Source organism: Manis pentadactyla, chromosome 10 (assembly GCF_030020395.1).
Source record: "Manis pentadactyla isolate mManPen7 chromosome 10, mManPen7.hap1, whole genome shotgun sequence".
Lineage (NCBI taxonomy): Eukaryota > Metazoa > Chordata > Mammalia > Pholidota > Manidae > Manis > Manis pentadactyla.
In genome coordinates, this window is record NC_080028.1 from 18,781,547 (window position 1) to 18,804,981 (window position 23,435).

At 42.5% G+C, this 23,435-nt stretch overlaps 1 protein-coding gene across 3 annotated transcripts in view; it reads right to left on the reverse strand.

Annotated features, from left to right (window-relative positions):
• The window catches only part of DRAM1 (DNA damage regulated autophagy modulator 1), an 82,036-nt gene that overhangs the window by 26,246 nt on the left and 32,355 nt on the right, over nucleotides 1-23,435 (reverse strand). The window contains exons 5-7 of one of the 3 annotated variants that reach the window (XM_036891259.2): nucleotides 13,898-13,956; nucleotides 10,851-10,943; nucleotides 7,958-10,263 (exon numbers count right to left, since the gene is read on the reverse strand). In XM_036891259.2, the coding sequence (XP_036747154.2) occupies nucleotides 10,219-10,263; nucleotides 10,851-10,943; nucleotides 13,898-13,956 (197 nt within the window). In that variant the 3' untranslated portion in view covers nucleotides 7,958-10,218. The other 2 variants (XM_036891261.2, XM_036891265.2) reach the window with 2 other exon arrangements.

Consider the following 23,435-nt stretch of genomic DNA (forward strand, 5'->3'; position numbering starts at 1 on the left):
AGGAAAGAGAAATGGAAAACACCAAGAACAGTGGCTCTGAATTCAAAGAAAGGGAATTTTGAGACATGGTGAATTGTGTCTACACCAGAACAGGTTGGAGAATTTTGAGACCATTGGCATGAAAAAAGCTGTTGGCAAATGTTTTCAAGAGTAGGGCAGTGGGTCTGGAAGATGTTAGGAAATGGGTAGAACTACCAGACAGCAAACAAAAGGAAAGACACCAGACAGAGGATGGAATGAAGGAGAGGGCTGATCTGTATCTACTAAACTTGAAACTCGGGGGCTGGGGCACAGGAATTGTTTTAACAAGTTCTCTGGTGATTCTGATACATTAAAGTTTGTGGACCGCTGCCACAGTACGGTTTCTCAGCCTTGGCTGCACACTGGGACACCACCCAGAGCACCACTGCTTCTACTCCATTTTCTAAACAGATTTCATTGCTCCAGGCAATGGTGCTTTACAGACAGAGTTCTCCAGGTGATTCTAACGTACAGCCTGAGTTGAAAATCAGTGCTTCAGTCAAAGAGGAGGTGGACGGGGTAATGATAGCCGCAGTGCAAGCTCTGGCTGTGCTGGGCATTGTGCTAAGAGCATACTTTTCAAGCTTTAATGGGCCTGAGATAGCCCAGCAAACTCCAGGGGCTTCACAGCCACTGCTCTAATGAATCCTCATGACAAGTCACGTACCGTAAGGCAGTACCCTCATTATTCACGTTTTACAGATGAAGACACTATGGTTCCACGAGGTTACCAGACTTGCTTGGGATGTCACAGCAAGGAGATGGCAAAATTCAGACTCTAAAGTGCCCAATCTTTTTTTGTGTGTGATAAAATATACATAACACAAATATGGCCACTTTCACCATTATTAAGTGTACAAATTCAGTAGCATTAAGTGTATTTGCAATGTCATGCAAGCACCACCACTATCCACTTCCAGAATCTTTTCATCATTCCTGACAGAAACTCTGTACCCATTAAACAATAACTCTCCATTCTCCTCTTCCTGCAGCCCCTGGTAACCTCTATAATCCCGCCTCTATGAATCCAAGTATTCATTCCAAATCCGATGGGCTCGAAGAAGAAATGGAGGTGCTGAAATTGATACATGTTTCTTCCCTGAATGAGGGTATCTCTGAATTAAGTGAGGCTCCCATCTGCAGCCCATGCTCCCAAAATGCTGAACACCTTGTAATTCCCACCAAACAGCACGTTCTTTCTTGCCAGTTGAGCCCTAGCACAGGTGAACCCCTCCCACTGGGTGTAGCTTTTCCCACTTTGCCTTCCTTTAGAAAACTGTCTCCTCCTCTGCATCTCCCCCCAAGGCATGACCGTCCCTGGGGATCTGAGCCAAGTGTCAGAACCAGCTTAGTCCCTTAGCCCAGGATTTGCAGACTATTGGGCACTCGGATCACCTAGGCATCTTGTTAAAATGCACATTTGGACTTAGTGAGTCTGGGGCAGAGCCCAAGATTCTGCATTCCTACCAAGGTTCCAGGTGACGCCCATGTTGCTGGTCCCCAGACCACACTTTGAGCTGCAAGATCGAAGAGTGCAGGATTTCACCACAACATATTTTGCTGTAGTGTTTCTTTGGCTGTTTTTCCACTCCACTGTAAACACCTTAAGGGCAGAAACCCATCTTTTTGTTGTTATATTCCAGAGTCTAATATTGTATCAACCCAAAGAAACTCTCAATAAAAGTTGAATGAATAAATAAATGAGCTCACAGGCTGGAAGGTTTAAAAACCAACCAGATCTGTGAAGAGCCTCATAAACCATACTGAGGAACTTGAAATTTATCCTTATGAAGTGACAGGGAGCCACTGAAAGATTTGAAGTAAGGTGATAAATCAAATGTTTATGTGCAGTGTGTAAGATGTGTTAGAAAGGATCAAGACTGAAATCAAGGGAACAATAGTGAGCTACTGGAGGAGTCCAAGCAAATAATTGTGAAGGCTGGTACTAAGACGGTGATGGTGGGAATGGAGAGGAAGTGGAGGATTCAAGACCGTAGATGAGTTGACCGTGCATCCCCATTTGCCTCAGACAGACCCAGTTTACTCTGGGTGCCGTTATTCATAGTGTCCCTTTCATTCTGCTAAATACCATGGTTTGGCTGATAATTATCTGTTCACCCTGTGCATGAGGTAGGGGTGGGGAGCAGAGTGAGCAGTCTGGGATGTGACTCAAGTTTCTGCTCTGGGTGACCTGATGGATGGTAACACCATTCAGCAAGCTAGATCCGCTAGGAGGAGAAGCAGTGGGAAGAGAAGTTTCTCTTTAAAATAAAAATAGTTAAGCTAAATAGCGAGTTATTAGTATTAAATACATTGCAATTAACAGCGTGACAAAAATTGCAGGGGAGACACACAAATGGCTGAAGTTTTGGGAATACAGATCTAGCTATCTCCAAACTGAGAACAGCCTTCCTCCCTGAAGCTCTGGATGAAGTTAGTCTCAGAGCAGTTTATTAGAAAAATCTGTTCTAATCTTTCATTCAGAGCAACTGCAGATGGGAAGTCAACATGGCCAGTTAATTCTGAGTTTGTTTCTCACTCCCATTTGCTTCCTTTCAAGTCGCTGTTGCACCTATTCCCTACACCTAATGACTTTGGAGTTACCTTCAGGATTAACTGCATCACAATAGATAGTCGTTTGGACAGTCAATATGACATACAACCCCAAAGCCTAGTTAATTGAGTCAGAAGAACACATTCCCTGGTTTGACCTGAGACAAAGGTCAAGGAACACCAAAATGTTCTGCCTCTTCTACAAGCCACACGAATCAAGATCCTGACTAAACTCTATTCATACTTGCCAACGCTTCAACTCTTTTCCTCCCCCTACATGTCAACAACTAGGTAATTACTTAATAAACCTCAGAACATACCCTTGCTTCTTCTCTTAGCCAGAGAGACCTGGGATTTTACTGGTTTCAATTTCAAGGTGGCTCTTACTTAAGGGTTCCAAGTGCGGTCAAGCCCTTGGAGAATAAATTCACCTGCTGGAGCTTTTTGAGGGAACTTTCAAACAAAACTGTGGCTTTTCAAGTATTAAGAGGAAATGACAGACTGAACTAAGCTCAGGATTCATTTTAATACACGTGTTAAAGGTTATGTTAGCAGCTGTCAAATCACTGGCCAACTCTAAATACATCACTCTTCGCCTTAAGTCAGAAGTCTTGCGTGGTACCCGAAACTGGCTACTCTGGGCCAACTCTGAGCAAAAGGTTTGTTCAAGAAGGTTAAAGCTGTCTTCTGGCCATTCCTGTCATTCATGCTAATATTAGCCTGATAAGCAAGAGAGCTGGAACCAGGGACCCTAAGTCCTAAGGCCTTCACTGCTTCCCGCTGCTGGAGGCTCAGAGAAGTCTTAATGGGCGCTTGAGGTCTGATGCCAACACCAAACCATGTATCTGACAAGTGGGACCGCTGAGGACTTCTTTTACCCAGCCTGGGACAGCCTAAACGGTCTTTACTCTGGGCTCCACCATGTCTTCTCCCTTGGGAAGTAGAAGCAGTTCCTTTCCAAACAGAAGACAACGTGAAATCCATCTTACAACAGCAACTAGAAGCAAAAGATACTAAGGTGACAGTCCTAAGAAAGCACACCTCACAGTGACCAGAACCTTAATCATATAGAAAGCCGCCTCCTCCCACCACCCCGAGGCTCACTGCCCGATGAACCCCTTGGCCATTTCTGTGTTCCTCCTCTGGGGTCGTGCACGGGTGGAGGGCTAATTGCAAACTCCCACCGAAGAGCAGGTATGCCATGCAAGCCCTCCCTCTCTATTGTGTTTCTACCTCTGATTCCCACCACCTGCCCCCTCCCCATTTTTGAAGCAGTAACACAGAGACATTTCACCCATTTGTCTAAACTTGCAAGTTTAGGGATTTCACTCCTCAGGACCTTATAAGGCCCTAGAAAAGCCGACAGATTCATTTTCACATGGTAATGGTTGATGATCACATTGTCCTGGTGAAAAGGTTGCTGGTCGGAGTCCCAGCCGTTGGTTTGGTCTTGGCACCATCACTGGGTACCTGGTGACAATCTCACTGCACCTTAATTTACTTGAATGAGGCTAATTATGAGGAAATGCCCTTTTCAGTGTCTTTGATTTGGTTAGATGCTCAATCAATGCTAACAGAACCTGAGTAATAATGCAAGCAGGCAAAGAAATACCACTGGTGTTTGAGCAAAAGTCCATGAATACCTGGCAGTGAACAAAATTGTACTGCCTTTTGTTAGGTAGTTCCAAAACAATTTTCCTTTTCAAAATGACAAAAGGATTTTTAGGACAGTGAAACTTTTCTGTATGATACTATGATGGTGGATACAAGCCACTATACATTAACATTCATCAAACCCATAGTGTATCCACCAGGAGTGAACCCTAATGTAGATGATGGACTTTGGTGACTTAGGTTTATCAACTGTTTATTAATACAAGTACCATTCTGGTGGTGGGTGTGGGTATGGGGGGGAATGCGCATGGGGGCAAGGTGAGGAATGCAGTACTTTCCCCTCAATTTTGCTGCGAACCGAAACTACCCTAAGAAGTTAAGTTTATTAATTATCTTAAGTGGCATAAAAGGTACATTTAAGCAAATGTGCATGGAGGCAAGGTGAGGAACACAGTACTTTCCCCTCAATTTTGCTGCGAACCAAAACTACCCTAAGAAGTTAAGTTTATTAATTATCTTAAGTGGCATAAAAGGTACATTTAAGCAAAATTAAAGCCTATTATTTCTAAATAAGTTTTTTAAAGTCTCCCAAAGCTGGACTTTCCATTCTCTCTCTTTGTGGCCTCTGTGTTGCTGTGTACCCCCCCTCACTGGGTCGTTTCATACTGACCAAGCTACAAGGTCAGGGAGGGCCAAAAGGTCTGGATTCGCCTGTTCTGTAATGTGTCAGTTTTCGAGAAGAGGGAAAGGGAACACTGCGGTTGATGAGTCGTGTCTGTGTCGTGTCTGTAAAAGCAGCATGTTCTCAGAAGATAAGGAAGTGTAAGTGGCAGCCCTACAAGGAGATACCAACTAGAGAAAGTGGATACAAAAGAGATGAGATTAGAAGAGGCAAGATCACAATGAGAAACCCGGTGAGACAGAGACGCTCTTGACCATGAAAAGGCGAGGAGGAGCCGGAGGGGATGAGGCAGAAGAGGCTCCGCTGCCCGCAGAGAGGGGAGCAGACAGCGTGCCCTCCCTGCCCTAGGTGTTCACATCAAAGGAAGAACGAAGCGGGAGAGTGTCTGTGGGATAGTGACACGGTTAGTGGGCCTCTGTCCCACACATTTGTGAATCCACATCGGTGCCAGCTGAATGAGTCACCAAGACAAAGTGAACTTGAGAATCAGCACCCTCAGTTCAGAAGGGTGACCAGTGGGAAAGATTTGCCGCCAAAAAATGCTCAAGTGAAAAAGTTCTAAAGGCAAGACGACTATTTGTCAAATTACAGATGCAGTTCCCATTTGTCCCAGCCTCCCCGCCATGGGACTCTCTCCCACAGAGGTCCTCACACATGTGTGAGATGATGTATGTACAAGGGCATTCACTTGTAATTGCAAAAGTTTGGAAGCCACACAATTGTTCATCAAAGAGGGGGCTTGTTACAGATAAATAATGGCACAGCCAGACAGTGGAATACCATACAGGTGTAAAGAGAACAAACGAACTAAAAACAGTGAGGAAGCTCTCCATGTGTCAATGAGGAAACATGTGCAAACACACTGCTTTGTCAAAAAAGGTAGGCTCAGAACTGTTTGTAGTGTGCTACATTTAGGGTAGAAGTCAAAAGGGTAACATTTGAAAATCAGTGGGTTTCTGCCTGAATTTACATAAAAAGTGTACATCAGCAAGAAGAGGGGTGAATTGAGTAAATGTGGGTAGAGAAAGGTACAAAACAAAGGCTTTTCATGGAATACTTTTTCATGCTGTTTTGATTTTTTGATCACCTGAATATGTACTGATTCGAAATGTTTAAAATAAGAACGAATGGTTCAGAGAGCAAGGGCTGTGAGAGGGAGATGAGTCCCCACCTATCTAGACATTATCCTCCCACCCTAGCACAGTAAGTCCAGGTAACAGTAGTTTACCGTATTTGTGTGCTAGAACTCGGGTCTTTGTATCAGGGCTCTTATGGGGATAAGCATCAGAAATCCAACTCAAGTTTATTGAAGTTCAAAAGAGATTCTAGTCACTCACGTAACTGGAGTCGAGGTGGGCTGGCTTTGGGAATGGTAGGGCACAGAGCACTGCGCATTGTGGAGGGACTGCCTAAGCCACAGGCTTTCGAGGCATCTCGTGGCAGCCTGGCTCCCACCACGAAGCAAACTTGGTTGGTATGTCCTTCAGCATTTTCAAGCATCAATTTTGGAAGTCACAGTCATCCCCCCCCATATGAGTTTGGCATCCTGCTGCCCTTCGTTTTAGAAGATGAATCTCCTGGGGATGATTAAGGAGAGTCGAAAGCTGCTCCTTCAGGGCTTGAGGCTGTGGTCGCTCTCTTGTGCAAGAGACAGGACACAGACGCATGACATTCTGGCCTTGAGAATGCGGGGCATTCAGAGCCAGACCAAGAGTATGTGTGTGGGGAGACAGCCGGGCTTACTGGCCTGCCAGAATCAGGGAGTGGGAGACAATGGGATACCACTTACCTCCCTCCCACTCCTCCTGCCTCATTCCGGGCCCCAACACCAGACCAAGATGTCTCCAACTGAATAAAAAATGGGAACATGGGACAATGCCACATGTAAGGGATGTTAGGAAACCCAAACACAGCACAACACTGATGCACTTAATTTGATTTATGAAATGCAATTTCTGTGGAATTCTCTGTCAGTGTTTTTTTAAAAAAAACAAAACACCCCCCGCCCCCACTTGATTAGAAGTCAGACAAACTAGAATCGCAGACGGCATGTGTTGCCATCTGGTAGTGAACTTCTTGCAGGTCACTGAACCTCTCTTTGCCTTAGTTTCCTCATCTGAAACGCATGACAGTTAACTGCCTGGCCAGCCTCACAGAGGTGATAAGAGCACAAGCTTGAGAAGGTATAAACATAACTTTGAAGTTTCCTGGAGGCATGTTTAGTACCTAAAGGGCTTACATTTCCTTTTTTCTGACCTGAAAAGGCTGTCAGCAAGTATAATTTGGTTTACTCTGAAACAAGGTAGGCTGGCTTTCCTGGCTTCAGAGGTGTGAGGAACTTTAATGCCAGAGTGGAATCTGCTGCTTTGTGTCTGTCCAAGATCCAGTGCCCATCCCTTTCTTCTGGGAAACAGCTTTCACCCACCATCAGCCCTGTAGTTTGGGCTGTGTTGACCCTCCCCTGCTCCAGAGGTGGACATGTGACAGAGTCTGATTAATTGGAGCGCCACACCTCCCTGGGCCACAGACCAGCCATGTGATCCAAACCAGCCAGTCAGAGGCAGTGGGTTTCAACTTGCAGGCTTTTGTTGAACTACTGAGAATTCCTGCCTTTTCACTGGATAATTTGTAGGCCTGGGTCCTGTAGAAGTCATCTCACCCCCACCAGAGAAAAGCCTGCCTCAGAATCATACCAACAGAGAGAAAAGCAGAGCTGAAAGAGAGCATAGATGGAGTCCTGGTAGTAATTCTGGATCCAGCCGTTCCCCAAACCAGCTATGGCCCTGGACTTCTCTCTTATTTGAGTCAACAGACGCCCCTTTCCCCTCCAATTCAGCAAATATGAATTGTATTTCCGGGTGCCTTCAAACCTACGAGTCTTGACTGATGCAAGCTTCTGATACTAATGTTCAAGAATCTCTACAAAGATGAGCCACTGTGCCCATGTGCAAAGCTCTACGGTTAAGAAAACAAGGCTCAAACTATACCTTTATAGAGTCCAAGTGAAGCTAGAATTATTTCCCCAATAAATACACTTCATAGTAGTACCCAGTTGACATATTATAATTTAACAGAGACAAAAATTGCTAAAATAAAGAAATATTTCATTTTATTTTACTCTTTTAGCCATGAGGTCCAAGGAAATGCAAGTTCATGGAAATTAGAAATAATAACAAAATGTGGTTAAGACCAGCTTTAGAGGTTTCATGGACTCAGCAGAATGTGACTGTCTGGAGTGATTTCTGGCCTTCTCAGTTTGCCAAGCCAGGTGTACCATTTTGTCTAGCCCATGTTAACAATTTCTGGTAACTGTCCAGGTTGAAGAGAGTTGTCATAGGATGGTGAGGCTCAAACAACTGAAATGTTTACAGTACACAAAGCAAAGCAGTCAACATTACCAGGTGATACAGACTATTTGTTTAAGACTTAACTACCAAACCAGAATAACTGTCATTATACACACTACAAATATCCCTAGTTATTCCTTCCTTTGCTCACCCATTCATGCACTCAACAAATACTTATTAAGCACCCACTGTGTACCAGGAGGCACCCTGATAAATACTGGAGTTACAGTGATACAGATTAAGGCACATACTCTGCCCTCAAGGAGCTCCCAATCAAATCTTGCAGAGAGATGTGGGAATGAAGGGCAGGGCATCAGGTGAAGTGTTGATAACAGAAGTCTGTTCAAAGTGGGAACCAACCATGGATTCATTCTATTATGGATTCCACAGTACAGGTATGCGGCACCCCAGCCCCTCTGCAGAGCAAGGAATGCTTCACACAGCTTTAATCAGTCTTTTAGTGTTACAGTGGGGATCCACAGCATTAAGACAAGGTACAACAGATCCAGAAATGGTTACAGGCTTCTCACTGCTGAACACAGAGGGCAAACACAGTTTGTGCCTGCATAAGTGGCTGACCAAAGCTGCTTCTCACTCACTCAACAAACAGTTATTGCAGAGCCAGCACATGCTCACCAGTCCCAGATGCCCCGCAAGGCTCCTCTGGCCTTGGTACATCCCCTCAAGGTCTAGACCCACATGGCCAGAAGCGGGTTGTGGTCCAGAGGATCTGTGAAGGAGACTTCCTTGTCTTACTCTCTAACCTACACCTTAACATTCCAAGGCCCACCTTTTTCCTCTGGAATGACTTGCTTTTCAAAAGGGGGTGTCTGTGGGTCATAACAAAGGACCTGATTCCCTTTTCATACAGTGTGCAAATATCCAGCCACAGGCAAGAAAAGGAGGAAAAAAATGGTTCCCTGTGCCCTCTCCCATCAGCTCTCTTGGCCCTGTGTTCTCTTCAGCATGTTTATGGGCATAAAATAAATCTGAGATGTGAGCTGAAGCTCACATCTGAGTCAGACTATATATATCAAGTTATATCAGCAACAAAGGGTGGTTTTATAAATGGTATTTTTAATGCTTTTCACAGGTTGGAATTTTGTAGAGGTTTAGTATTAACTGAAGGTCTCCTTATAACCCGACCTTCCACAAATGTTCCCTGAGATACTTTCCCTCCTTGCACATCTAGCAAAGATAATAACCCGGAATCCATTGAGGTTTTCCTATTAGTTGCTCACCTCCATTTATTCTGTTTTTATAAGGCTTTTGATTTCTAATCTGCCTTGCTGAATCCACCCATCCCACCTGGAATTACACCCACCATGGACTTCCAATTGGCAACAAGAGTAAAAGCTGCGGCTGTGTGAGCAGACAGGCCCATGGAGAGGCAGATTTTAAAACCTGAGGTCTTCTGTGTTCACTTTGAGTTAATGTGCATAGTGATTTTAAGGCTTTTCAATAGAAGCATTTTGCTTAGTTATCTAAAAACCAAAGTATCTTAGTGTTAATGTATTAACTAAATCTTTATGATCATTAAAAAACTGTATTCTATAAATGCTCTCATGATATAAAATTAGTTCATTCACTAAAAATGAATTTTAAAAATGAATATTCCCTGATATTTTGTTTTTAGTGAATTCCTCCTTTAGTGTATTTCCATAACTCACTCACACACCAAGGAAAAACAACAGAGTCTGTACAAAAATAAGAGCTCTCCATCCTCTGTAATACCTTATCTTTTCTGAAATGAATTTGTTAATATAAAAAAGTGTCTACTTAAAAAATTATAAAAACATTGCTACAAAGTCATAAGTGCTCTACATTCGCTAGGAAAACATACCTTTGGAAATAGTACAACTACTGGGAATTCTTAATGAAATTCAAGTCCTGGATATGCCGCAGGTGCATTGCACTCAGGGCAGCAGTAAAACCCTGTCTGTCTTCTGCACCACTTCTAAAAATTGTAACTTTCACTGAGTGAGATATAATTCTTCTTCTTCAAATATCATCATTGATTTCTGTGGATATCCTTAGGGTGACACTCTATTTAAAAAAAGAGAAAAGATTTAAAAGCAGGTAAATAATTCCAATGCCAGCTATGAAACTCTCAATAGCTTTCCACCCCCTCAGAGATGACCTTGCTCTGGTTCGTGTAAAGCTTCAGCTGGGTCCTGTAGCAGTTCCTGGCTTTCTATATACCCTTTTAGCTAATAATTCACTTGTTTCAAAATGTAAGGTTTTCCCTGTTGCCACATCTGATGAGGGCCCACCTTCTGTCTGCCTTGGGAACGTTTTTTCAACAACACACTTTTATCTTCTAAGAAGATGTATTTCCTATTATTTGGGCAATAACCAGTAAATGAGACCGCTTTAGAAAGAAAATAACCAGGATATATGACTATAAGTATCAAATGGCAGAGGACACACGAACATGTCACTGTCTGGGAAAACTCCTAAAGATGCCTGTGTTCGGGAATAAACTAAGTTGCACAATAGTTAACTTATTTTTTCAAACACATGAAGGTAAAAAGAAACAGTGCTCTTACTTTTTTAATGCAAGAAATGTCCTATGGATTTCTACTAATCCTAATTGTCAGCTATTTATTGCACCTAAGTTGATATATACCCACCTGAAAATCTTGGATGAATGTTAGGAAGTAGAAAATAAAACCAAAGGCCACTGTCCATTCACAGATCGCACTCACTACATGAAATACATAATCCTAAGAGCAATAATGAAGAAACAGGATTTAGCCTACGTAGATTCACTTTAGTGTATATACTGAAATAATAACAGCAGGTCAGATCAGGGGAAAAAACTATCCAGTGAGCATAAATCAACTCCTTGAGGCAATACAGTAAGCCAGGCACCCGCCCGATGAGAACATGGATGCAATTATCCCCAAGGTTCTTGCAGGCCCTCACATACTCTGGCTTTAAGACTTAGCCTATACAGCCTCAGAAGGTAGAGTAAGGATGCTGGGAAGCAAATTTGGACTCTAGAGAAGAAAGAACTTTCTGTACAGTGCATGACTTGCTTGCCCAACTGCTGGGAATCTCAAAGTTGAAAGACAGCTGAAACAGCATCTATTCAGCATTCATGCAGTTACTCTGAAGAATGAATGCAGGTGTCTAGAGGAAACTGGCGGACTGTCGCCACTGGCTGTAAAGTTTCTGTTACTACAGAAGATGTCAGTTCAAAATAGTCCTGCTTAATATTGGAAGGTAAACACAGCTACAAAGAAATGGTAATGAGACATCTACACGATCACCTCGCAGGCAGGAATGAGAATGGGAGTCAAAGGAGAATGACTTTAATCGGGGGTTTGGAAATCAGCGCCTGCGGAGGCCAGAATATTAAAAACAAATGAACCTGAAGGTTGCAAAACAAGAGGGGAAGATGGGGAGCCCACTTGTCATCAGCTCAATTCTATTTTCACCAAATGAGAAAATATGACCATCTGATTTTTAAATGCTGGAAACTATCCTAGCATTTTTAAACACTGTCCACGGGAAAAAAGGCATGTCTGTGTCTGACTTTCGCCCCCATGCCACATCAGGTCTGTGGACTATCATCAGTTCATCTCTGCTTTCAAATAGTGACCTGGTTTTTTCTCCTACTTCACTTTCTGCTCTGCTATAGTTCCCAGTGTGAATAAACAAATGCAGATCTGTTTGTTGTACAGTGACAGCTGTTTCCTTTGATCCGGTTTTCATCCACACAGATTTAATTGAGGCCCATCATAGATACCACTCCACTCCGTGTTCTCATCCAGGTCACACGGGGAACAACCCGGCCAGCTTACAGGATGGGGTTGAGAACAGAGGCCGCCCCCTTTTGGTGACCGCATCAGGGGCTCCACCCATCCCGTATCATCCCTGCGCAGTGAAGACAGTTTACAAAAACAAGCAGAATTTTGGGGGAGGAATTTCTTCAGCCTGAGATTAATGAATGCACTGAACGAGGAATCCAGATTCCTCCACTACCTGTGTGAACACAGAGCCCTCATCTGCTTGCTACCTAAAATGAGGCAATGACATTATAATTCTCACCCTCTCTACCAAGGAAGTCACTGCACAGGGATGATCTGGGAAAGCTCTGAAGCACCCACAGGACTTTGCCGGCAGTACCTGAATGAGTATTCTACCCAGTGGACTAAGTAAAGGCTTTTCTTTGCATTCACTGATATTGGGAACAGAAGGCAATACAAGAGTGGCACGGTAATTTGTGGAGAAGATAGGAAACCAGGTACTTTCCCCCTTTTTAAGATAGAAAATGAAATGAAAAGATTTTTAACTGCCTGGATGTGCTTCGATGAATGAATGCCTCAGCCGCTGATTCGTGATTCGTGGTGGAAAGTCTCCCCCCAGTGGTTGAAGAGCAAAGTACACCTGCAGCGGCTCTGCGAGGAAGTCTCACTTTCAGGAAGCACTTTCTTTCTTCTTTTTAAACGTCTGTCCGAATCCTTCTCTTTCTCTCGACGGTCAGCCTTCCCCGTCTCCTCCAGACTTCCATCACATGCCAGAATCCTCTGTCCTGGGAAATCATTTCTCTGAGCCCGCTATACCTAAGCCACAATCTTATTTCTCCTGTTCTCACCTCCACACATTGGACTGAGAGCGGAATGAATGAACCAGCCCCTCACCGTTTCTTTTACCTCCTACAGTTGGCTTCTAACTCCAACATCTTATTGACACTGCTTTTTGAAAAACATCTGTAACTGCACCTGAACCTTTGAAAACAAAAACAAAAACAAAAATCTCCTGCTGTTCTCTTCTCTCCTGGGACACCATACTCCCATATGGCGTCCAGATGGACCACCACTGTTTAAGTGTCTGAGGGCGTGAGTCCATCCCCGTTCCCGACATTCAGTTCCAGGTATTCTGAGGTTTGGTCTGGAAATCCCCAGTCACTCTAACCTGTGGTCTGATGGCTCTCAATCCCACCCACTGGACTGGGCATTTCTCCTTGAGGTTCTCCTAAAGCCTCAGATGCAACGATTCTAACACTCGCCACTTTCCCCCACGCAACCATTTATTCCTGTCACGGACCTTGGCTCTGTTCAGTCTTTGGTTCACCCAAGATGAAAACTCGAAGTCAGCTGCAATTCATCAGGTCCTTTTATTTTCACATTAGTCACTTGCCGTGCCCATTAAAAACTCACCCTATTCCTTCCAACTTAGGCTAATCTTGACTTGAAATCTAAACTAGCAGAACTGCCTTCTCCCTGCCATCCTAACCCTGTACTCTCTCTTCAGTCCACCTCAGGTGTTGCTTCCACTATTCATCCATAATATTCTTTTACTTTACTTCCCTGTTCAAAAGCCTTCAAAGCCTCCTTCTGGTCACCTCCGCCAAGTATGAGTCTCTCTGCCCACCTCTAAAGGCCTTGCACAAACTACTCCCTGAAAACATATCCCTGGCCACCCTGACTTCTCACTCCATCCTGAAACAAACTTCCCTGTGCACTGGCTGGCTTTGTCCCCTCCTCTCTCACATCCTGTGTTTCCTCTGACCTCCATACACCTTCAGTCACATCATTCCCCTGCCCTTCAATCTCTGGCCCCTTTTTTAAGCACAGATGGTAGAAGTGTTTAAGAGAAGTATGAGGAATTCTTGAAAATAATTTCAGGAACCAGGATCGACACTCATATTAAAAAAGAATTCAAATTTTACCTTTTCTTTTGGATTCCACTCCAGCTTGGTTGTAGGAATTAGTGAAGCACAGGCAATCACTAAAAAAGAGGAAACTGTTAAGGAAACGTAAGAAAACAGGTCCTTTAATGTCATGGTCAGGATATTTTTCTAATAATATAAACACTACACAGTGTTGAAATGTTCGTACCAACATTTCTACAGTCAAACCAGTTGTATTAGCTTCCTATAATCTCCAAGCCTTCATTTGATAATGGCAGCAGTTACATGACAACATGGAAATATAGTCATTCTTCAGCTATACTTTTTCAGTTATGTACAGCAAAATTTTAATCTGTGGGTACATTTTGCACAACCCTGCTATTTAAATTTGGTCGAAATGGGTGACATGGGTGTCCGAGACAGATATTTTTTCGTTAAAATGCTATTTTCAAAGCAACGGCTTTAGAGGAAAAAAAATTAACATTTCAAAGTACCAGAGCATCATAAAATATCAAGGTTCATATACAAAAACACACTACAGAGGAGAGGGGCGGAAGATGGCAGCAGCATTGAGCAGAGCAGCGGAAATCTCCTACCAAAACCACATATATCTATGAAAATATAACAAAGACAATCCTTCCTAGAATAAAGACCAGAGGACACAGGACAACATCCAGACCACATCCGCACCTGAGAGAACCCAGCGCCTCGCGAAGGGGGTAAGATACAAGCCCCCGCCCCGCGGGAGCCGAGCGCCCCTCCCCCCAGCTCCCGGCGGGAGAGGAGCAGGCAGAGCGGGAGGGAGACGGAGCCCAGGACTGCCGAACACCCAGCCCCAGCCATCCGGGCCAGAGCGCAGACAGAGTGCGTGCCCAGGGGGCCCTGGATGCTAGGGAAACAGGGCAGCAAGAACAGTGACCGGGCACCGGAGGCCGGACGCCGGAGGACATAAGAAAAGTACGCGACCATTTTTTTTTTCTGCTGTTTTGTTCTGGCGAGCGCTTTTTGGAAGTCTGAAAGGGATAGGGACTCCAATAATAGGGAAACAGGGCAGCAAGACCAGTGAGCAGATGCCTGAGGCTGGCGCCAGAGAATAAAGAGAAACGAGCGGCCACTTTTTTTTTTTTCTTTTTACTTTACTTTTTTTTTTTTTTTTTTTGTGGTCGTTGTTTTCTTTTGGTGGGTGCTTTTTGGAAGTCTTAAAGGGGCAGGGCGGGTCACTTAATCCAGAGGTAGGGAATCCGGGGATCTCTGGGCACCCTAACCCCTGGGCTGCAGGGAGCATGGAGGCCGCTTACGGAGATAAATAGCCTCCAGGCCTCCCCCCCTCCAACGCGACTCCACCACTTTGGAGAAGCTGCCCAAACCAGGCCACGCCCACAGCAACAGCGGAGATAAACTCCATAGCAGCCCAGCAGGAAGCAGAAACCCTGTCTGTGCGCAGCTGCCCAGCACAAGCCACTAGAGGTCGCTGTTCTCCCAGGAGAGGAGGGCCACAAACCAACAAGAAGGGAAGTTCTTCCAGCCGTCACTCGTCCCAGCTCTGCAAACTATTCCTATCACCATGAAAAGGCAAAGCTACAGGCAGACAAAGATCACAGAGACACCAGAGAAGGAGACAGACCTAACCAGTCTTCCTGAAAAAGAATTCAAAATAAGAATCAAAAACATACTGACAGAGATGCAGAGAAATATGCAAGAGAAATGGGATGAAGTCCGGAGGGAGATCACAGATGCCAGAAAGGAGATCACAGAAATGAAACAAACTCTGGAAGGATTTATAAGCAGAATGGATAGAATGCAAGAGGCCATTGATGGAATTGAAACCAGAGAACAGGAACGCATAGAAGCTGACATAGAGAGAGATAAAAGGATATCCAGGAATGAAACAATGTTAAGAGAACTGTGTGACCAATCCAAAAGGAACAATATCCATATTATAGGGGTTCCAGAAGAAGAAGGGAGAGGAAAAGAGATGGAAAGTATCTTAGAAGAAATAATTGCTGAAAACTTCCCCAAACTGGGGGAGGAAATAATCGAACAGACCACGGAAATACACAGAACCCCCAACAGAAAGGATCCAAGGAGGACAACACCAAGACACTTAATAATTAAAATGGCAAAGATCAAGGACAAGGAAAGAGTTTTAAAGGCAGCTAGAGAGAAAAAGGTCACCTATAAAGGAAAACCTATCAGGCTAACATCAGACTTCTCTACAGAAACCCTACAGGCCATAAGAGAATGGCATGATATATTTAATACAATGAAACAGAAGGGCCTTGAACCAAGGATACTGTATCCAGCACGACTATCATTCAAATACGACGGTGGGATTAAACAATTCCCAGACAAAAAAAAGCTGAGGGAATTTGCGTCCCACAAACCACCTCTACAGAACATCTTACAGGGACTGCTCTAGATGGGAGCACTCCTAGAAAGAGCACAGCACAAAACATCCAACATATGAAGAATCGAGGAGGAGGAATAAGAAGGGAGAAAAGAAAAAAATCTCCAGACAGTGTATATAACAGCTCAATAAGCGAGCTAAGATAGGCAGTAAGATACTAAAGAGGCTAACCTTGAACCTTTGGTAACCACAAATTTAAAACCTGCAATAGCAGTAAGTACATATCTTTCAATAGTCACCCTAACTGTTAATGGGCTGAATGCACCAATCAAAAGACACAGAGTAATAGAATGGATAAAAAAGCAAGACCCATCTATATGCTGCTTACAAGAAACTCACCTCAAACCCAAAGACATGTACAGACTAAAACTCAAGGGGTGGAAAAACATATTTCAAGCAAACAACAGCGAGAAGAAAGCAGGGGTTGCAGTACTAATATCAGACAAAATAGTCTTCAAAACAAAGAGAGTAACAAGAGATAAAGAAGGACACTACATAATGATAAAGGGCTCTGTCCAACAAGAGGATATAACCATTCTAAATATATATGCACCCAACACAGGAGCACCAGCATATGTGAAACAAATACTAACAGAACTAAAGGGGGAAATACACTGCAATGCATTCATTCTAGGAGACTTCAACACACACTCACCCCAAAGGATAGATCCACTGGGCAGAAAATAAGTAAGGACACGGAAGCACTGAACAACACAGTAGAGCAGATGGACCTAATAGACATCTATAGAACTCTACATCCAAAAGCAACAGGATATACATCCTTCTCAAGTGCACATAGAACATTCTCCAGAATAGACCACATACTAGGCCACAAAAAGAGCCTCAGAAAATTCCAAAAGATTGAAATCCTACCAATCAACTTTTCAGACCACAAAGGCATAAAACTAGAAATAAACTGTACAAAGAAAGCAAAGAGGCTCACAAACACATGGAGGCTTAACAACACGCTCCTAAATAATCAATGGATCAATGACCAAATCAAAATGGAGATCCAGCAATATATGGAAACAAATGACAACAACAACACTAAGCCCCAACTTCTGTGGGACGCAGCAAAAGCAGTCTTAAGAGGAAAGTATATAGCAATCCAAGCATATTTAAAAAAGGAAGAGCAATCCCAAATGAATTATCTAATGTCACAATTATCGAAATTAGAAAAAGAAGAACAAATGAGGCCTAAGGTCAGCAGAAGGAGGGACATAATAAAGATCAGAGAAGAAATAAATAAAATTGAGAAGAATAAAACAATAGCAAAAATCAATGAAACCAAGAGCTGGTTCTTCGAGAAAATAAACAAAATAGATAAGCCTCTAGCCAGACTTATTAAGAAGAAAAGAGAGTCAACACAAATCAACAGTATCAGAAACGAGAAAGGAAAAATCACGACGGACCCCACAGAAATACAAAGAATTATTAGATAATACTATGAAAACCTATATGCTAACAAGCTTGGAAACCTAGGAGAAATGGACAACTTCCTAGAAAAATACAACCTTCCACGATTGACCCAGAAAGAAACAGAAAATCCAAACAGACCAATTACCAGCAACGAAATTGAAGAGGTAATCAAAAAACTACCAAAGAACAAAACCCCTGGGCCAGATGGATTTACCTCGGAATTTTATCAGACATACAGGGAAGACATAATACCCATTCTCCTTAGAGTTTTCCAAAACATAGAGGAGGAGGTGATACTCCCAAACTCATTCCATGAAGCTAACATCACCCTAATACCAAAACCAGGCAAAGACCCCACCAAAAAAGAAAACTACAGACCAATATCCCTGATGAACGTAGATGCAAAAATACTCCACAAAATATTAGCAAACTGAATTCAAAAATACATCAAAAGGATCATACACCATGACCAAGTGGGATTCATCCCAGGGATGCAAGGATGGTACAACATTCGAAAGTCCATCAACATCATCCACCACATCAACAAAAAGAAAGACAAAAACCACATGATCATCTCCATAGATGCTGAAAAAGCATTTGACAAAGTTCAACATCCATTCATGATAAAAACTCTAAGCAAAATGGGAATAGAGGGCAAGTACCTCAACATAATAAAGGCCATCTATGATAAACCCACAGCCAACATTATATTGAATAGCGAGAAGCTGAAAGCATTTCCTCTGAGATCGGGAACTAGACAGGGATGCCCACTCTCTCCACTGTTATTTAACATAATACTGGAGGTCTTAGCCACGGCAATCAGACAAAACAAAGAAATACAAGGAATCCAGATTGGTAAAGAAGAAGTTAAATTGTCACTATTTGCAGATGACATGATACTGTACATAAAAAACCCTAAAGACTCCACCCCAAAACTACTAGAACTGATATCGGAATACAGCAAAGTTGCAGGATACAAAATCAACACACAGAAATCTGTGGCTTTCCTATATACTAACAATGAACCAACAGAAAGAGAAATCAGGAAAACAACTCCATTCACAATTGCATCAAAAAAAATAAAATACCTAGGAATAAACCTAACCAAAGAAGTGAAAGACTTATACTCTGAAAACTACAAGTCACTCTTAAGAGAAATTAAAGGGGACACTAACAGATGGAAACTCATCCCATGTTCGTGGCTAGGAAGAATTAATATTGTCAAAATGGCCATCCTGCCCAAAGCAATATACAGATTTGATGCAATCCCTATGAAACTACCAGCAACATTCTTCAATGAACTGGAACAAATAATTCAAAAATTCATATGGAAGCACCGAAGACCCCAAACAGCCAAAGCAATCCTGAGAAAGAAGAATAAAGTAGGGGGGAATCTCACTCCCCAACTTCAAGCTCTACTATAAAGCCATAGTAATTAAGACAATTTGGTACTGGCACAAGAGCAGAGCCACAGACCAATGGAACAGACTAGAGAATCCAGACATTAACCCAGACATATATGGTCAATTAATATTTGATAAAGGAGCCATGGACATACAATGGTGAAATGACAGTCTCTTCAACAGATGGAGCTGGCAAAACTGGACAGCTACATGTAGGAGAATGAAACTGGACCATTGTCTAACCCCATATACAAAAGTAAACTCAAAATGGATCAAAGACCTAAATGTAAGTAATGAAACCATTAAACTCTTGGAAGAAAACATAGGCAAAAACCTCTTAGACATAAACATGACTGACCTCTTCTTGAACATATCTCCCCAGGCAAGGAAAACAACAGCAAAAATGAACAGGTGGGACTATATTAAGCTGAAAAGCTTCTGTAGAGCAAAAGACACCATCAATAGAACAAAAAGGAACCCTACAGTATGGGAGAATATATTTGAAAATGACAGATCCGATAAAGGCTTGACATCCAGAATATATAAAGAGCTCACACCCCTCAACAAACAAAAAACAAATAATCCAATTAGAAAATGGGCAGAGGAACTGAACAGACAGTTCTCCAAAAAAGAAATTCAGATGGCCAACAGACACATGAAAAGATGCTCCACATCGCTAATTATCAGAGAAATGCAAATTAAAACTACAATGAGGTATCACCTCACACCAGTAAGGATGGCTGCCATCCAAAAGACAGAGAACAACAAATGTTGGTGAGGCTCTGGAGAAAGGGGAACCCTCCTACACTGCTGGTGGGAATGTAAGTTAGTTCAACCATTGTGGAAAGCAGTATGGAGGTACATCAAAATGCTCAAAACAGACTTACCATTTGACCCAGGAACTGCACTCCTAGGAATTTACCCTAAGAACGCAGCAATCAAGTATGAGAAAGATCAGTGCACCCCTATGTTTATCGCAGTACTATTTACAATAGCCAAGAATTGGAAGCAACCTAAATGTCCATCGATAGATGAATGGATAAAGAAGATGTGGTACATATACACAATGGAATACTACTCAGCCATAAGAAAAGGGCAAATCCAACCATTTGCAGCAACATGGATGGAGCTGGAGGGTATTATGCTCAGTGAAACAAGCCAAGCGGAGAAAGAGAAATACCAAATGATTTCACTCATCTGTGGAGTATAAGAACAAAGGAAAAACTGAAGGAACAAAACAGCAGCAGAATCACAGAACTCAAGAATGGACTAACAGGTACCAAAGGGAAAGGGACTGGGGAGGATGGGTGGGTAGGGATGGATAAGGGGGGGGAAGAAGTAGGGGGGTATTAAGATTAGCATGCATGGGGGGGTGGGAGTAAAGGGAGGGCTGTACAACACAGAGAAGGCAAGTAGGGATTCTACAACATTTTGCTATGCTGATGGACAGTGACTGTAAAGGGGTTTATAGGGGACCTGGCATAGGGGACAGCCTAGTAAACATAATATTCGTCATGTAAGTGTAGATTAGTGATACCAAAAAAAAAAAGGGCAGTTCCTGTGTGGTAACCTCCAAGGAGTTCTACACAAGAGTATAAAGGGCATATAAAAGTGTAGGCAAAGGGTCTGTTTGTGTTTATACAGAGGATCAAAGCCTAATTGGGCTACCCCAAAAATGAACTAAGATACGATATGAAAGAGAACTTCCAACATCAGCACTCTCTGGAACACTCATGCCAGAAGATGATCAGGAAAAAAAACCCCATCAAAGATCCACGCACTGCTACAGCTGTAGATGCACTCATCCCACCAGTTCCTGGACTTGCCATGGGAATGAAGGAGATATCTAAGCTGGCCTGTGCATACAGTAAAACAACAAATTTGACTGGATCTATACTGTTGGAACTCAACCAAGAATTAGGAGAAGTGCAAATTGTAGCACTCCAAAATCTTACAACTACAGACTATTTACTGTTAAAAGAACATAAGGGATGTGAACATTCCCCAGGAATGGGTTGTTTTAATTTGTCTGATTTCTCTCAGAGTGTTCAAGTTCAGTTGGACAATATCCACCATATCATAGATAAGTTTTCACAAATGCCTAAGGTGCCTAACTGGTTTTCTTGGTTTCACTGGAGATGGCTGGTAATTACAGGTATGCTTTGGTTATGTAACTATACTCCTATTATGTTAATGTGTGTGTGCAATTTAAGTAGTAGCTTAAAACCTATACATGCTGAAGTTACTCTACAAGAAGATATGTCAAAGAAATAATCAATCTTCCCATGTTTTCTTCCGCCTGCTACTTCTATAGCTTTTCTTCTTCCTTCCTAAATACAACCCTTAAATAGAATTCGTGCCTCATATCAAATTTACCGAGTATCATAATTCTTCCAAGTGGTAAAGATACCTCAAGACAAATGCTGGGCATAGAAGCTACAGGGCATAAATATGCAAAGAAATAAAAAGCTAACCTTTTCAAACAATAAGGCTTCTCTCTCACTTACCAACTTTACATTTCCCTGTATGGCCCCGGAAGATGACTGGTTAGCCAGAGACGGGTAAGATTCCTCAAGGGAGGAACAACCTAAGACAGGCAGTCGCAGGGGGGTCATCAGGTGAGAAATTGGGGATCAACAGAGGTGAGGTTTAGAACCTCACTCCCCCGTTCTGAGAGAAATCTTCTGCATACGTGGATGTTTTATTGCCCTGGTCTAGCTTGGATTAACACATAGTCTACAGGCACACACCTGATCATCTACATTTGCTCCCTTACAACACTAAACTATGTTTTCTACCTTTATCTTGTATCTACCACTTCAGCTTTTATTAAAAATAATAATAATAAAGAGAGAAATGTGGTATCCACATATAAATCAAGTATAAAAATCAAAGGAGTATTCATATTTGAACTGTTTATAGTTCATAATGCATGAGCAAAACTGAAAGCTTCTGTGATGACAGCCCTTGTACTGTTCACTATGTAACTTATTCACTATGTAAGAATTTGTTCTCCATGTAAGAACTTGTTTGTTATGCCTCAGAAGAGTGGTGACTGACGAAAATTAGGCTTCGGGTGGATTAATGATTGTGCATTGAGCATTGACTCCCCTATACAGAATTTTATTGTTGTTAACAACCATTTGATCAATAAATATGAGAGATGCCCTCACCAAAAAAAAAAAAAAAAAGTACACACTTCCAGTGGTAAAATAAATAAGTAACCGGGATGTAATGTATAGCATAAGGAATATAGTCAAGATATTGTAACAGCTTGGTAGGGTGATAGCTGGAACCTAGAATTGTCATGTATATAAATGTTGAATCACTATGTTGTACACCTGAAACTAATGTAATACTGTATGTCAACTACCCTTCAATAAAAAATAATTATCTACAAAAAAAAAAAAAAAACACTACAGAGATTCAAACTACTGTCTTTAAAATATAAGACTATTTTCATTGAGTAATTGGGTATAAGCAAAGCTCTTCCTTCTGGGCCCAAAGAGTTTAAGAATCAAAGATACATCCCACACCTGCCCTTGGGGATGAATAACAAGCCCCAAGAGGCCACTGTAACAGTGCAGGGACAGAGGCTACTGCCCTCTGTGGACAAGACTGTCTGTACAAAGGTGAAGATGACAAAGAGAAAGCTATGGAGAAATGAGATGCTTTTAAAATGCTTTTGCAAAGAATTAGGAACTCAAAGTGTAGAGTCAATGCCAAGTTAAGAATGCCTCTGAATTCAGAGTCTTACCCCCATTGCCCCATATTTTGCATTGCTTAACACTCCTTGGTTTCTCACAATAAAAGGAGATAGCATAGAAGATTCTCTGGTCATACTTCTGACCATTCTCCTGTTTCTAATAGTAAAAGCCTCTTAATTCTTCCATTTGTTTGTTCTTTAGTCCCATCTCCTGGGCACTAGGGACCATGCTAGGTGGGGAGGATGGTAGAGAAAGCTCTGGCAAGCAGGCTTGGTCGCAGTTCTGAGAAACATCACAGCCTTGTCGGGACACAGCCCAGGGAATGGACCATGTCAGGGCACGGTGATGACTCAGAGGGAAGATTATTAATTCAGAGCAGAATGGGGTCTGAGGTGTCAGGGAAGGCTTCCTGGAGTCGAGCTTAATCTCAACTGTGAGGTTTGAGGAGCTCTTAGAGCAGCAGCATCCCACACAGATTAATGCCAGACACACGTATAAATGTATAATTTTCTACTACAGTGGCCATAGTTGTTAAAAACTACAAAGAAGCAAATGAAGTTAATTTTAACAATACACTTATTGAACCCAATATGTCAAAAATGTTATCATTTCAACATATAATAATATAAAAGATTATTAAG